Source organism: Gigantopelta aegis, chromosome 2, assembly GCF_016097555.1.
Source record: "Gigantopelta aegis isolate Gae_Host chromosome 2, Gae_host_genome, whole genome shotgun sequence".
Lineage (NCBI taxonomy): Eukaryota > Metazoa > Mollusca > Gastropoda > Neomphalida > Peltospiridae > Gigantopelta > Gigantopelta aegis.
Genome location: NC_054700.1, coordinates 1,656,058 through 1,672,576, shown reverse-complemented (window position 1 = coordinate 1,672,576; position 16,519 = coordinate 1,656,058). Strand labels below are relative to the sequence as shown.

The window sequence follows — 16,519 nt, the reverse complement described above, 5'->3', positions numbered from 1 at the left end:
AGCTTTTCTTTCCACTGAGCCCTGCGCGCCGCACATTCGCCCCGTAATCGGGACGTAACCCAGTCACCTGGAAATGTAAGCGACTTAATATTATTAGCAGACATGGAAGATTAGGAGGAAATTTAATTAATTTTTAGCAGGCACGCGAATTGCAATTACCTTTCTTGTAGTCTGTCAAGCTGCCTTTCATGGGGGATTTTTTTACTGTTTCGTTTCGCTTGATTAATAGATTCCGTCAAGTCTGGGTCTGCAGAGGACTGAATTTAAGACGTGACAAATGTATCATGTATTAATTCTAGTAATATAAAATATGACAGCAGTTGCATTTTGTTTGTCAAGAATTGGAATTGATACACACCACAGTTATAATGAAGGCCACAAAAAAAAAAATGAATAAAAAGCAGGAAGAGGGGAAAAATGAGTAGACGGAGACGAAAACAAGGAAAATAAAAGACATATATTTCTGGATAAGACGAGGGCTATTTCCTGTGAGAATGCTCTATTTCCTGAATTATCATTGCCTCCTGGTGTAGAAACCTTTGAAGTAATGCGTCTTGATGGCGACAGTTAATAGTACACCATTTCATGTCTTAAAAGACGACGAGGGGAGTCCACATAAAAGACGTCTCGCTGTTCAGAGTGTTTCCGCGTTTAATGTGTGGGTGGGTTGTCCGCCTAGCGAAGTGGCATACACATAACAACGTGGTTAGATTGATTTTTCGTCGTCATCATCATCATCATCATCATCATCATCACTATCGTCATGATCGTCATCACCATCGTCATCATCATCTCCATCATCGTCGTCATCAACATCGTCATCACTAACATCATCATCACTGTCATCATCGGCATCATCATCACTATCATCGTCGTCGTCATCGTCATCATCATCACCATTATCATTATTGTCATCATCATCATCACCACCATCATTATTATCATCATCATCATCATCACCACCATCATTATTGTCATCATTAGTGATGTATTAGATATGATTTAGTAACACTAACGACTAACCCACTGTTCAGGAGAGACAGCCCAGATAGCCGATGTGTGTGCCCAGGACAGCCTGCTTGAACCTTAATTAGATATGAGCACGAAAATAAATTGAAATGATTGGAATGAACCAAGCACCATTCGACTTGAACATGATAAAAGAGCAGACACCCACCTCCCACCCCCACCCCCTTAATTGCTATTTCGGCTCACGTTTGCGTCGTCAGTGTAAAAAAACAAAACAATAGCAGAGGTTTAATTGCTACTTAGGCCAATGTTTGTGGCGAAATACCATAAACACTTTTATTTGTCAGCTACGTGTGTGTATTGTTACATATTTTATGGTACCAGGCTGAATTCAGCAATAAATTGATACCGAACAATTTTGTCGCCAATAATTTAGAACTTTGATACTGACGTCGCCGACGGGGACGGGTGATTTTTGGCTCTAGATAATAGTTGTTTAATTCCCTGACGCTTCACCACGCAATCCTTCAATCACGATTATGCATTTCAGCATGAAGCAACACTTAAAGGCGCTAAACTGGTTTCCGGCGGTTGAGTCATGTGACCTCGTGGTTTGGTAAAAGTGTATTCGTTCTCTGTTCGCACTCCCTGACCCTGACCCACGCGTGTATTCGTTCTCTTTTCGCACTCTCTAACCCTGACCTAACACAAAAAGAATAATTTAATTTTACTTATGCAACACGTCGCACTTATCAAATGAACGCACTATGTCTCCGCTAATTCTGCGTTGTGAAGCCGACATTCATTCATTGCGTTTCGTGTCTTTGTCCGTGTCAAGCTTTTCTTTCCACTGAGCCCTGCGCGCCGCACATTCGCCCCGTAATCGGGACGTAACCCAGTCACCTGGAAATGTAAGCGACTTAATATTATTAGCAGACATGGAAGATTAGGAGGAAATTTAATTAATTTTTAGCAGCAACGCGAATTGCAATTACCTTTCTTGTAGTCTGTCAAGCTGCCTTTCATGGGGGATTTTTTTTACTGTTTCGTTTCGCTTGATTAATAGATTCCGTCAAGTCTGGGTCTGCAGAGGACTGAATTTAAGACGTGACAAATGTATCATGTATTAATTCTAGTAATATAAAATATGACAGCAGTTTGCATTTTGTTTGTCAAGATTGGAATTGATACACACCACAGTTATAATGAAGGCCACAAAAAAAAAATGAATAAAAATCAGGAAGAGGGGAAAAATGAGTAGACGGAGACGAAAACAAGGAAAATAAAAGACATATATTTCTGGATAAACGAGGGCTATTTCCTGTGAGAATGCTCTATTTCCTGAATTATCATTGCCTCCTGTTGTAGAAACCTTTGAAGTAATGCGTCTTGATGGCGACAGTTAATAGTACACCATTTCATGTCTTAAAAGACGACGAGGGGAGTCCACATAAAAGACGTCTCGCTGTTCAGAGTGTTTCCGCGTTTAATGTGTGGGTGGGTTGTCCGCCTAGCGAAGTGGCATACACATAACAACGTGGTTAGATTGATTTTTCGTCGTCATCATCATCATCATCATCATCATCATCATCACCATCGTCATGATCGTCATCACCATCGTCATCATCATCTCCATCATCGTCGTCATCAACATCGTCATCACTAACATCATCATCACTGTCATCATCGGCATCATCATCACTATCATCGTCGTCGTCATCGTCATCATCATCACCATTATCATTATTGTCATCATCATCATCACCACCATCATTATTGTCATCATCATCATCACCACCATCATTATTGTCATCATTAGTGATGTATTAGATATGATTTAGTAACACTAACGACTAACCCACTGTTCAGGAGAGACAGCCCAGATAGCCGATGTGTGTGCCCAGGACAGCCTGCTTGAACCTTAATTAGATATGAGCACGAAAATAAATTGAAATGATTGGAATGAACCAAGCACCATTCGACTTGAACATGATAAAAGAGCAGACACCCACCTCCCACCCCCCACCCCCTTAATTGCTATTTTAGCTCACGTTTGCGTTGTGAGTGTAAAAAAACACCACAATAGCAGAGGTTTAATTGCTACTTAGGCCAATGTTTGTGGAGAAATACCATAAACACTTTTATTTGTCAGCTACGTGTGTGTCTTGTTACATATTTTATGGTACCAGGCTGAATTCAGCAATAAATTGATACCGAACAATTTTGTCGCCAATAATTTAGAACTTTGATACTGACGTCGCCGACGGGGACGGGTGATTTTTGGCTCTAGATAATAGTTCTTTAATTCCCTGACGCTTCACCACGCAATCCTTCAATCACGATTATGCATTTCAGCATGAAGCAACACTTAAAGGCGCTAAACTGGTTTCCGGCGGTTGAGTCATGTGACCTCGTGGTTTGGTAAAAGTAGCACGGGCAGATCCAAGAAATTTGAAAAGTGCTTTTGCTTGTTAAATACGTTTTGAAATAATTCATTGTAATATAGTATGAAACAGATACTTGTGTAATATACTCTCTCTCTCTCTCTCTGTTGCTCTCTCTCTCTCTCTCTCTCTCTCTCTCTCTCTCTCTCTTTCTCTCTCTCTCTCTCTCTCGCTCCTCTCTCTCTCTCTCCTCTCTCTCTCTCTCTCTCTCTCTCTCTCTGTCTCTTCTCTCTCTCATCTCTCTCTCTCTTCCTCTAACTCTCTCTCTCTCATTCGCCCCTCTCTCTCTCCTCTCTCTCTCTCTCTCTCCTCTCTCTCTCCTCCCTCTCTCTCATTTTTCCTTTCTCCTCTCTCCTCTCTCTCTCTCTCTCTCTCTCTCTCTCTCTCTCTCTCTCTCTCTCTCTCTCTCTCTCTCGCTCTCCATGTTTTTAAATTTGGAAGATAACCACTCTATAAACAGGAATATTATTTGCACACGTGTCAAGAAATGCATCTACCCCACAGAACGGGTACGTGTGACGTATCCGTGCACGTAACGCTAAACCCGGCGACACCACGCTAGAATTCTATTAGCTGGTCAATAAGTCAGTCAAACTTAACTACACGTACAACTAATCCATTTGTATCGATCTCCAATGATCGAAACGGTTCAAAAGTGAATGGCGATAGTTAGTATGTACTATTCTGAGTCGCAACAAAAAAATATCTTTGTGAACGTTTCCGAACGCCAGAGTGCGCTCCAGTCGATTGGTGACGTCATTGTTGTATATAGGTTACCAAATCAGTGACTGTGTCAAAAAAAGTTAAAAGTTTGTTTTGTTTAATGACACCACTAGAGCGCATTGATTTATAAATCATAGGCTATTTGGTGTCAACATTTGGTAATTATCATATATAGTCATAGTCTTAGAGAAGAAACCCGCTAAACAATTCCATTAGTATCAAGGATTCTTTTATATACCCCATCCCACATACCACGGTTTCTGATATACGAGTCGTGATGCATAGAGTGGTAATCCAGTGGACCCACCGACGAGGATCGATTCTAGACTGACCGCGCAACAGGCGAGCGCTTTACTACTGGGCTACTTCCGGCCACTATTGGCTGTCAAAGATTCGAAGTTGGAGTTTCGACGTCAGGAACAGGCGACTGGTACAGCGTAACCTTCAGTACAGTACACACGATAGTGTTTTTTTAAACAAAATTAAGCCCTGTAGGTTGCTAATAAAAACTAATTAAAACTTTCTTTAAGTCACTTAAATAACATCCGACGAAACTAGGGATGTTGTGAAAACATCCAGTTATATCGAAAATAAGCCATGAAAAGGTCCACTTTCTTCATTTAATACTTTGATGTAGAGGTCGTAGTACCGATATTTATGGGTCATAATTTGGTTGATATATTACATGTTGTGTTTTTAAAACACAAACGTTAACATTGTCACCTATGGGATTGTATTTGGTATAGTACAACCGTATATCAGCCATTGCGTTTTGAAACTATGGTGACTGGTTCCCGAAGTGGTCATTCGGTTTATTGTGTGGCGTAAAAACCAGTCTAGCAAGCGAAGTAACGCCAGGCTGAACTTACCCCCGTTTTTCTGAACCATCTAACAGAGGCTGTAAAGTTGTCTAGTTCTGTGAGGTTACAGTGTGACTAACTCGACACAGTAAAACTCTTCCCGTTGTAATCGTGCATGTGATCTTTGTATACGAAGTCAGTGCAAGGTCCATTCATGTCTGTGGAAGCGGGGTGCATGGACAGGGGACTCAAGAGCAGTCAGGACGGTAGCTCGAGTCACCTCTAGCCCTCCCCTTATTGCTATGTCACCTCTAGCCCTCCCCTTATTGATATGATGTAGACATATCAATAAGGGGAGGGCTAGAGGCGATTCAAGTTTAAATGTTTAAAGTTTGTTATGTTTAACACAGCACCAGAGCACATTGATTTATTAATCATCGGCTATCGGGTGTGAAACATTTGGTAATTTTAACATATATACTTAGAGTGGAAACCCGCTAAATTTTGCCATTGGTAGCAATGGATCTTTTATATGCAGTATCCCACAGACAGGACAGCACATACCACGGTTTTTGTTATACCAGTCGTGGTGCACTGGCTGGAAAACAAATCTAGTCCTGTGGACCTACCGGCGGAGATCGATCGAAGATCGACTGCCATCAATGGAGCGCCTAACTACTGGGCTATGGTCATTAAAAGGTATACATGACATTGTAATTCCGGAAATCGCACATCTTAGAATTCTTGCGTTTCGCCGTATATATACTTCAGATGTACCTATCTCTACCTGTTTCACTATTCCGTCTGTCCTTCGACTGATGGTCTTGTGAATCTGTGGGAGGTCAAGACCTTCATCAGACATCACAGGCTTTGGAAAGACACAAATATTCTTAAACTGCTTCTAATATCTGAATCCAAACCTTTCCCAGACTAGTTTGCCAAAGGTCACATACAAACGTTTTTATTGGGAGGCCGGACTTGGGATAGGCGTGTTCGAAACCCTAGTGGTATATGAGCACGTTAATCTAGTTATCTACCTACCTACAAACGTTCTGGAGAAAACTATATCACATATTGTCTTTTATTGAGGTGGGTTTTTTATCCAATAGTACTCAAAGGGAAGCCAAATTCCCGCCATTTTAGTCACTGCTGCCAATGCAATCTGTCTGCCTTTTTTACGATCGTCTGCTTGTGCTGTCCATCGTTTATTGAGTTTTCGATCCGTTCAGTTTTTCAGCAGTGAATTACGTTTTAAAGCTACTTTCATCGTGAAATTATGGAATGCTCCATCCGGGTATTTTTTTCTTTCTTCTTTTCTTCTTTCCTTCTTTCTCGTTCTCGTTTTTTTTCTTCTATTGTTGTTGTTTTTGTTCGTGTGGGGGTTTTTGTGCTTCTTTTTTACGTTATGTTTCGTGGGGGTTTTCTGCCAGCAATTCATTTATCTCGCATATGATGTGCCATGGACCAACGGAAGTATTAAATTGTTCAATTGTCAAGGGACACCTCGCGGCATTACAAAATGAACCTTCCACAAGACTAAAAAGATGTAGTTAGCACTGCATCACGAGGCCTGAGGTTTGGTGGGTCGAGGGATCGATATTCCTTGACGGAACCCATGGGTTTAACGAAACCACTAGAGCACATTGATTAACTAATCAATAGCGATTTGATGTCAAACATTTGGTAAATCTGTCTCGTAGTCTTCAGAGGTAACCCGCTATATTTTAGCGTTATCAGCAAGGGATATTTATATGCACTTTCTATAGACAAGACAACACAGGTCAGGTCAGGTCAGACCAGGTCATAGATTTTAACGTGCACATTCAGAACAAACTGCTGTAGCACACGCCTGTCATGGGCGCAGGTGTCGACTTTCAACAGCTCCTCCATCCAGGACAGGAAAAGGTTGCGGGGGAGATAGAGGGCGTCGGCCGCTCTGGCATGTGCAAGGTAGCGCAAGCAGCCCGACCAGGGTCGGACAAGACCAGCCGCGGAGCACTGGCTGGGACGGAAAATAGTTCATTTCCAATTCCAAACGATAGTCCATACCCGATGTATGAAAAAAAATAAACATGTTTTCGTCATGTCCTCTTCTGTATTTGTAGTGGCCTGTTAGTGCAATAATCCCGAGTTACCATAATATAACTTGCTGAGGAAAACTACAAACACAACTCTACAGGGTTTTTTTTTAACTCTCAATATCGCCACAGTATATTATAAGATCCTTTACTAATGCAAAATACAAACACAATTGCATTTTAATACATGTATTGCCGTTATTAGCATCTTGCCGTCAACTGCCTTCATGCAACACAACACAATGGAATAGAGCCCGATTTGTTCAGGGTTGATTTGGAGAATAATATACATTGTTATGTGATCTCGGTTAGTGGCTGTAGCCAAAGCATGTTGAAGAACGGTGTGCGATGGTAAGGACGATGAATGTGGCTGCTCTAATCTAAATGAGTAAAGAAGAAGAAGTAGGATAAGGATAAGGAGAAGAAGAAGAAGAAGAGAATGAAGAAGAAGAAAATGTTTTATTTAACGACGCATTCAGCACATTTTATTTACGGTTATATGGCGTCGGACATATGGTTAAGGACCATACAGATATTGACAGAGGAAACCCGCTGTCGCCACTTCATGAACTAATCTTTTCGGTTAGCAGCAAGGGATATTTTATATGCACTATCCCACAGATAGAATAGTACATGCCACGGCCTTTGTTACACCAGTTGTGCATGGCCGATTTGACTCAATTTAGGCAGATCGTCTCACCACGGGCGACATATATAATCTGGTTTGATGTCTAGGGGACTGTCTAGTACGCCATGGCATATTTATGGGATAGTACCAACGGAAATAACGGTACTCCTGTCTGAATGGTGAAAAGCCACGAATAAATAGTAACGCATACTGTATTGTTTAAACGTTTTGTCAGACCAGTGGAATGCCGCAACTTTGGTAATTAATTAATCACGGCAGTCGGCAATGCCGTGGAGATCGCCGCGGTGTTTTCATATTTTCGCGTCATTTATTTTGCCGTGGAGCTTTCCATTTTTGGGGTGTTTTTTTTGTAATACTAAAAAACTCCTGTCTAACACATTTACCGTAATAATTCCGTGGAAAATGCCGTAGCACATAGGCTACTCTTTTACGACAGGCAGCAAGGGATCTTTTATTTGCGATTCCCACAGGCAGGATAGCACAAACCATGGCCTTTGTTGAACCAGTTATGAATCACTGGTCGGTGCAAGTGTTTTACACCTACCCATTGAGCCTTACGGAGCACTCACTCAGGGTTTGGAGTCGGTATCTGGGTTAAAAATCCCATGCCTCGACTGGGATCCGAACCCAGTACCTACCAGCCTGTAGACCGATGGCCTAACCACGACGCCACCGAGGCCGGTCTCTGCAGCAAGACTGCCACTAATAAGACAGATAAACACTGTAATATCCTGTGTTGTATACTCAACCAAATTAATTATGAGCTAGTGGCGGGTGGCGGGACGTGACCCAGTGGTAAAACGCTCGCTTGATGTGTGGTCTGTCGAGAATCGATCCCCGTCGGTGGCCCCATTGGGCTATTTCTCGTTCCAGCCAGTGCTTCACGACTGGTATATCAAGGTATATCCTGTCTATGGGATGGTGCACACTGCACATAAAAGATCCCTTGCTGCTAATGAAATGTAGCGGATTTCCTCTCTAACAGTGTATGTCAGAATAACCAACTGTTTAGCATCCAATAGGCGGTGATAAATCAGTGCGCTCTATAGGTGTCGTTACACAAAACAAACTTTAAACCTTCTTTTTTTCAGCTAGGCTCCGTTTTACGTTGCTTAGTAACTGTACATACCATTTTGTTCGCTTAAAATAGTTGTTTAAATAATTAAGGTTAAGAACGTACCTCGTACCTTACAACGGAAGAAGCTGGGTATGTTTTACCATATTTATCAAAGAAAAATGCCGAAGATGTTTGCTGGTCATTAATAAATTTGTATGAGTATATTTAATAAATAATAATGAGGATGAGGAAGAGAATGACTGACACGTGTTCTGTATTTTCAGACAATCGCATTAGCCCTGTAAACTCGGCTGAACTACAATTTGCATTGGGGACGTGTCTTCGTATATGTAGTTATTTAATAAGCATGTCCCCCCGCGCCACGCTACGTCGCGTTCATCGTTACTTACACAATTAAATTTCACCATCACGTCTCGTTATGTCACGTCACGTCACACCGGTTCACGGTATGGCACGAAACCACGTGAAAGTCATGAGTCGTCTGGCGAAAACCGTATTTATATTGTACATTACATTGTATAGTAAAAATACTGAATGTAAAATAATACAATTACTGCAAAAAGTTCGTCGTCTGTGCAACGAGAACCCGGTTCTATTGCCAATCTTGATTTGGAGTTGGGTTGTTTAGCATGGGTTTCAGTAAAAACAAAACCCAGCATCTGTGGAGTGAGACCCATGGACACGGGACACGTCACCTTACGAAATGACTTATTAGACATTTATCTGGAATCAAAACAGGATTTCTTGCTTAACGAGGTCTCGGTATTTTGTTTTAACAATAGCTATTGGGAAGGAAGGAAGAAAATGTTTTATTTAACGACGCACTCAACACATTTTATTTACCGTTATATGGCGTCGGACATATGGTTAAGGACCACATAGATATTGAGGGAGGGAACCCGCTGTCGCCATTTCATGGGCTACTCTTTTGGATTAGCAGCAAGGGATCTTTTATATGCACCATCCCACGGACACGATAGTACATACCACGGCCTTTGTTACACCCGTTGTGGAGCACTGGCTGGAATTAGAAAGAGCCCAATGGGCCCACCGACGGGAATCGATCCTAGATCGATCGCGCATCAGGCGAGCGCTGTACCATTGGGCTACGCCCCGCCCCCTAGGTACTGAAAGTCAAACCTATGATTATTGTAACACTTGGTCTAGATACAGCCAGCGTTTCCGATTAATAAAGAAAATGATTTTATATATACATTTATTTTGGACGACAGCATAACACGTCCTACAACGTTTGATATAGCAACTGTGTTACACTGGTTGGAACGGGAAAATCTAGCTCTTCTTAATGGGGTAGATCTAGCACCCATCCTACTTCTGACTAGACTAATGCTAGACGATATTGCATTGATATGACGCACACCAAATACGGACGTGACATTCAGTAGCTGATGATTAATAAATCAATCTAGTGGTGTCCACAAAGTTTAAACTTCTTTTTCATTATATCGTCTTTTGTGTTCAGGTTGGTTGGCGGAAGGCGTCAGCGAGGGGTCCTCTGACAATCGGTACCATGACGTTCGTGCAGGACTCTAGAGTGACCGTGGAACACCCTCCAGGTACTAACAAGTGGAACCTCATCATCAAGCACGTTAAGCCTTCAGACACGGGGGTCTACGAGTGTCAGGTGTCATCGTCAGTGCGTCATTTGAGGTACCACGTGCTACTTCAGGTCAGAGGTACGTTTCGGTGTCAACTGGGTTATAAGTTCTATAATTTTGTGGCGTTGTTGTTTGTGTCATTGTATTGTTATTCTCCACTTTTATTATTTTTTTAGGTTTTACCAGGCGCGGATTCAGGCGGTGGCCCAAGGGGCCCGCCCCGCTATTTTTGTCAAGCAATTTAACTTACAGAATACGCCAAAAATGCAAACTTATCCCGATCGTCTGTCAAAGACCTTTAAATTTTATTTTCAAAAACAACAACGATTTTTGGTCCCCCTCTATTAAAAATCCTGGATCCGCACCTGTAGAATTATCTTGTTATTTTGAAATAGCGATATATGGCACTTACAACTACATTCAAGGCATGTGTCAAACCAGTAAACCTGTGTAATCTGTCTTGTATGGATGAATAGATGGATGGATTGTTGGATGGATGTTTGGATGGATGGATGGATGGATGGATGGGTGGATGGATGGTTCGATGAATGTTTGGATGAATGGATGGATGGATGGTTGGATGGATGTTTGGATGGATGGATGGATGGATGGATAGGTGGATGGATGGATGAATGAATATACATGGATGGATGGATTGATGGATGGGTGTGTGGATGGATGATTATACAAAAATGGATGTTTGTATGTATATACATGGAAGTGGATGGATGGATGGATGGATGGATGAATGGATTGGTAGATGGATGTGTGGATGGATGAATGGATTGGTAGATGTGTGTGTGGATGGACGAATGAATATACATGGATGGATGGATGGGTGTGTGGATGGATGATTATACAAAAATGGATGTTTATATGTATATACATGGAAGTGGATGGATGGATGGATGAATGGATTGGTAGATGGATGTGTGGATGGATGAATGAATTGGTAGATGGGTGTGTGGATGGATGAATGAATATACATGGATGGATGGATGGGTGTGTGGATGGATGATTATACAAAAATGGATGTTTATATGTATATACATGGAAGTGGATGGATGGATGGATATACATTTATGTATGTATGGATAGATATATGCATCCATCCATGTGTATATGTATAGTGTTAATTACACATTTAAGATTAGCCTTTTGTATTAACTTTCCTGAACTGGGCCACTTACTTGTCTTGATTTATTCCGCATTCGTCCGTTATAAAGTTCTTAAGCACCATTACCAGTAACATGAGCTCCATAAAAAGTCGGCTATGTAATGGAAAAAAATAATACTTTCCTGATTCTGCGAGTTATAAAATGAAACTAATATACCGCCGCCTGCCTTGTCCGTGTCTGTAGCACATTTATTTAGCGATAACATCGCCGATACACTGGAGTGTGGCTAGCGCTATCCGAGCTTTATGTTACACAAAACGATTTTCCCTTCATATGTTTCTCCCTTATTACCATTCTTTAATAAAATATTCGTACGGTTCGGTGAGTTAATGATGTTTTTGGTTGGGGGGTTTTTGGTTGTTTTTTGTTGGGTTTTTTCTGGTCGGCCTCGTGTTAAAAATAGCTCAAAATGGATTTCACCTCCCACTAATTTTGTTCATATTGAAAACAAAATGCCAACGTCGCCGACTACAATTTTATAGTTTCGTGTGGGACGGGGAGGGTGTGCGTGGGGGTGGGGGGGTGGGGGTGCAGGATGATCTAGCTTAGTCGGTAGAGCGTTCGCAAGCGGTGCATGCGACGTAGGATCGAACCACCTCAGTGGACGCATTTTCTAATTTGTTTCTTTCCCGTCCCAACCAGTGCACCTCGGCTGGTATATCAAATGCCGTGGTATGTGCTGTACTGTTTGTGGAATGATACATATAAAAAATTCCTTGCTACTGATGGGGAAGAAAATGTAGCGGGTTTCCTCTCTAAAACTATACGTGAAAATTACCAAAATGTGTTAACATCCAACAGCCAATGCTTAATAAACCAATGTGCTCTAGTGGTGTTGTTAAATAAAATAAAGTTTATCTATACAGTTTCAAGGCAGTGAATATATCTGTGGCCATTACAGCCTTTTTACCGTTAACTTATAACATTACTTACAGGTAAACTTTAACTCTACGTAATCTGTCCAGGTGGTTGTAGCTCTACAAATCAGTTTTAAGCCAAACAAAAACAAGTAGGTACTTCGAAAAACCCAGCGTCAGTGGCTTTAATAGTGTGTAAATATAACACCATATTATGATTATTACCAGATGTAACCCGTGCAACGTACGGGAACTTTAAATGGGGTGTGGTGGCCGCCAATATGATCGCCGTGTAGATAGTAGGTCCTCATTATCCGAGGCTATATACACGGCCACCATGTATATATCCACATTCATGTTAAGTGACAAAGATGGCGGCTTCCATTGTCATTTTATTTATGGAATTCAACTATGTTTGCAATATTTAACACGCTGTGTGTATGGTGGTCCACTGGAACCGAGCAAAAGTTCAGAGAAGGCGGTCGGCAGTGCAACTTTAAAGAGAAGAAGTGATCAGAACGATGGGAAACTGTTCAAAAGACCATTCGTATTACATTATAGATCACTGTTGTGATTATTAGTTGCTTGATGAATTCGTTAACTTGTGATTTGTTCATAAGTTAAACCTTTTCATGCACATTATATTACATATTACCGATATCATTATACTTTATTATTAGTTGCTTAATGAATTGATTAACTTTCGATTTGTTCATTTCAGAAGCGGATACGAAGAAAAAGAAAGATCTCGGTGAGTAAATGTGTCTTATTTCCCATTCCAACCGGTGATTGGTATATCATACAATATACATGTGATGTAGCTACCTGACAGCTGTGGTGGCAGTACTCATAACAGGTGCCACCGGTGAGGCAGGATATGCTCACTTTTCGCGAACACCTAACATCATCACTGTTGTACAGGGATTCATGAGTGCATATCACAGCTGTATAGCAATTTGTTCCAATGTGCTCTGTCCTGTGCTAGTTTTGATTTTGTAAATTAGTCTTGGAGTGGCAGTCTTTTTTTAGCAGTGCTGGAAGGATGAATTGTCCCGTAAAGGATTTCTTCAGGAGTGGCTGTCCTCCTATAGATGAGGCCGTGGATACAGATCTTTGGAATCAATCACCATTTGCCAAATGCCCACTCGACTCTGCATTGTACAGAGATACGGCCTTCATCACGTATTACGGTTCTGTCGTTGAGATAACAATACGACTGACATCTACAGTACTTGATAGTTTCTACCTGGTAAATTGGTACGGGTTGAGAGATACAAAACGTATATGACATTGCAGAGTTGTCTTTTCCCCTCTTTAACATTGTGTCATGAAAATATTGTTCAACTCCCTTCGCATACAAATTGAAGTAGCGTACTGTATTTGTTCCTGTCTTAAACCTTGTTTTTCCTTCCCCGTTTATGACCACTGATTTGTTTTTCGTTTCCTTTCAATCGCACTCCTTCTGAAAAACGCCAATTCAACCAGAAAGCTTAAAATAGTTTAAGCCCAAGATAATTCTGAGAAGCTAGTTTTGTTCGTCCGGTATTCGATCAAATCTAATTTTGAGTAAACTTGTTTTTTGTCGTGCTTTCAATGTAGGACAGAATACCTGGCGTACTTTAAAAATGGTTTATGAAATTTCTAGTTATAAAAGGACTACCGGTAAACATATGCATTGTATATTAAAAGACGCCCTTACGGGCACGTGTGCATGGCGAGGTTTTCTGGGATCGAAACCCCTCGCTGCTCAAGCCAATTTTCCTTTTTTTCTCTCTCAATATATATTCCGGAGGAACATGCACCCCCCCCCCCCCCCCCCCCCACCCCCCCCCCCCAAACTTCGGTCGCTACAGTCGTCTAGACACACACACACACACACACACACACACACACACACACACACACCTCGTGCTAAAATGTCCAAATACGCGAATGCCCTAGATGTAAGCTTCAAGATCCACTTTGAAGTCAGCAGCTTATTATATTAAGGACAGTAACCATTGTGTGCAGACTTATTCATTCATACGTACACAAATCATATACAAGCGCAGTGGTTTACATAAAAATGTCTGTCTGTGTGTCTGTTTGTCTGTCACACTGTGAGTCAATACTTTCACGTCCTAATTTGTCTGATATAGTTGCACAAGGACTATGAACGAAGCCACAGCGCCTGTTTTCGCGACACCGCCAAACAACATGAGTCTATTAATCTGTCGTGGCCAATATTGGTGTTCGCCAAGGTTAAACTCGATACGAGGTCCTGATTGTCATCTAGTTGCAATTAGGCTTACGCGTTCAATCACTCGAACTGACCACGGGTCTGTCCGTTATTGGCAAAAGCCGCTGACTGCAATTAAGGCTATAGGCCGGGTTGTCCGAAACAGGCCTGTGTAGGAACGATATCTGGAGTGAGACCAGCCTCAGTGATGTAGTGGTTAAACCATCGAACTTAATGTTGGTAGGTACTGGGTTCGCTTTTCGGTACCGGCTCCCACACATAACGAGTTTGACCACTAACCCTCTGTCCTGGACAGGCAGCCCAGATGAAGTGTGTGTCCAGAACAGCGTGCTTGAACCGTGATTGGATATAAGAACGAAAATATGTATAACAACACACCTGGAGTGGGGGTCACTTTCTCTGGTGATTGGGTCACAGTCTTTTTATTTATATAGAGTAGGACAAAACCCCCGCACATTTTCGTCCTTGAATGGGGGATGGGGGTGGGGGTAAGAGTATGTGCCCTCCCGGTCCTTACGGGCCTGCGAAGTGTCCTGGGTTTTGTCCCCAGTAGAGACGGGCACTTGGAGAGAGAGAGAGAGAGAGAGAGAGAGAGAGAGAGAGAGAGAGAGAGAGAGAGAGAGAGAGAGAGAGAGAGAGAGAGAGAGAGAGAGAGAGAGAGAGAGAGAGGGAGGGAGGATAACCATCCATATGTTAGACGTCATATAGCTGTAGTTTAACACAAGCTGATGTGTCGTTAAACAAACATTCTTTTCGTTTCCACATCTCATCCGCACGATGCCTCAATACACTGTAGTCAGTATTTCGCGAAGTGTTGACGCCTAGTAAACAATTTAATACTTAAAATCGCCTAACGCAGCTTCCCAACTGCTTCGACAACAGTATTTCATCATCTATATTGTGCAAGTTTTTTTTGTATTGGTGAACGCTCTTTCCAATTGCTATAGGAAAATCTATCTCCTCTGTTTGATTACTGAAGGGTCTGTAACGGATCGTCGGTAGATGGCGCCGTGTACACAGCCGCATACTTCAGGTCGTAATCATTGGCATTAGTACGATCGTTAGCAGTGCGATACCCAAGATATTGGGCGGATCCACAGAGTGCTCGGGGGACCAGTGCTCGTTCCATGAAGCGATCTTAGCCCTAAGATTACCTTAGGCGCATAGCTACCCTATGCACTTAGTTGATCTTAGGGCTAAGATCGCTTCGTGGAACGGGGCCCTGGGCTCGTTCCATGAAGCTATCTTAGCGCCAAGATCACCTTAAGTGCATAACTACGTACGCGTCGTGCAACGGGGCCCTGGGTTTTGTTTATATTGTGTATTTAGTGATCGTGTTTGTTTTATAACTGAGATCTCTACTCTGATAAACAAGTATTGCTCCACCTCTGTGTGTTAAAGTCTGTTTTATTTAGCGACACCACTAGAACACGTTGATTTATTAATCGTCGGCTTCATGATGTCAAACATTTAGTAACTTTTGACACATGGTAGTTCTGTCGGTCTGTGTCTTTATCTATCTGGCTGTCTCTCTGTATGACTGACTCTCCCTGCAAATTCAGTTAGTTTAAACCAAAGGAAGTAATGCATGTTTACGGATAGATGCAGACTATTTCTATTCAGGGGGGGTGCAACTTTACAAAAAGCCGATAGCATACGTCATTCCAAACTATGCGCGACAGTAGGCCTATATATGCAATCGTTCTCCAAAATGCGGCTGTTTTGTGTCTCATATATTATTATTGATAATTTCGACATTTGGTCGAGAGGGAAACGAATAGAACTAGAGAACAGTTGAGGTAGGGTGCAGTTGCCAACCTCACCCAACCAGTGGCGTATCTACGAAAAATAGAGCCTATGGCAAGCACTGGAATTGCGCTCCTGT

The 16,519-nt window shown here is 41.9% G+C and overlaps 1 protein-coding gene across 1 annotated transcript in view; it reads left to right on the top strand.

Annotated features, from left to right (window-relative positions):
- The window catches only part of LOC121379073 (fibroblast growth factor receptor 4-like), a 66,355-nt gene that overhangs the window by 34,907 nt on the left and 14,929 nt on the right, over positions 1-16,519 (top strand). The window contains exons 3-4 of the mRNA XM_041507540.1: positions 10,225-10,438; positions 13,117-13,146. Coding sequence (XP_041363474.1) covers positions 10,225-10,438; positions 13,117-13,146 — 244 coding nt within the window. The remainder of the gene's footprint in view (positions 1-10,224; positions 10,439-13,116; positions 13,147-16,519) is intronic.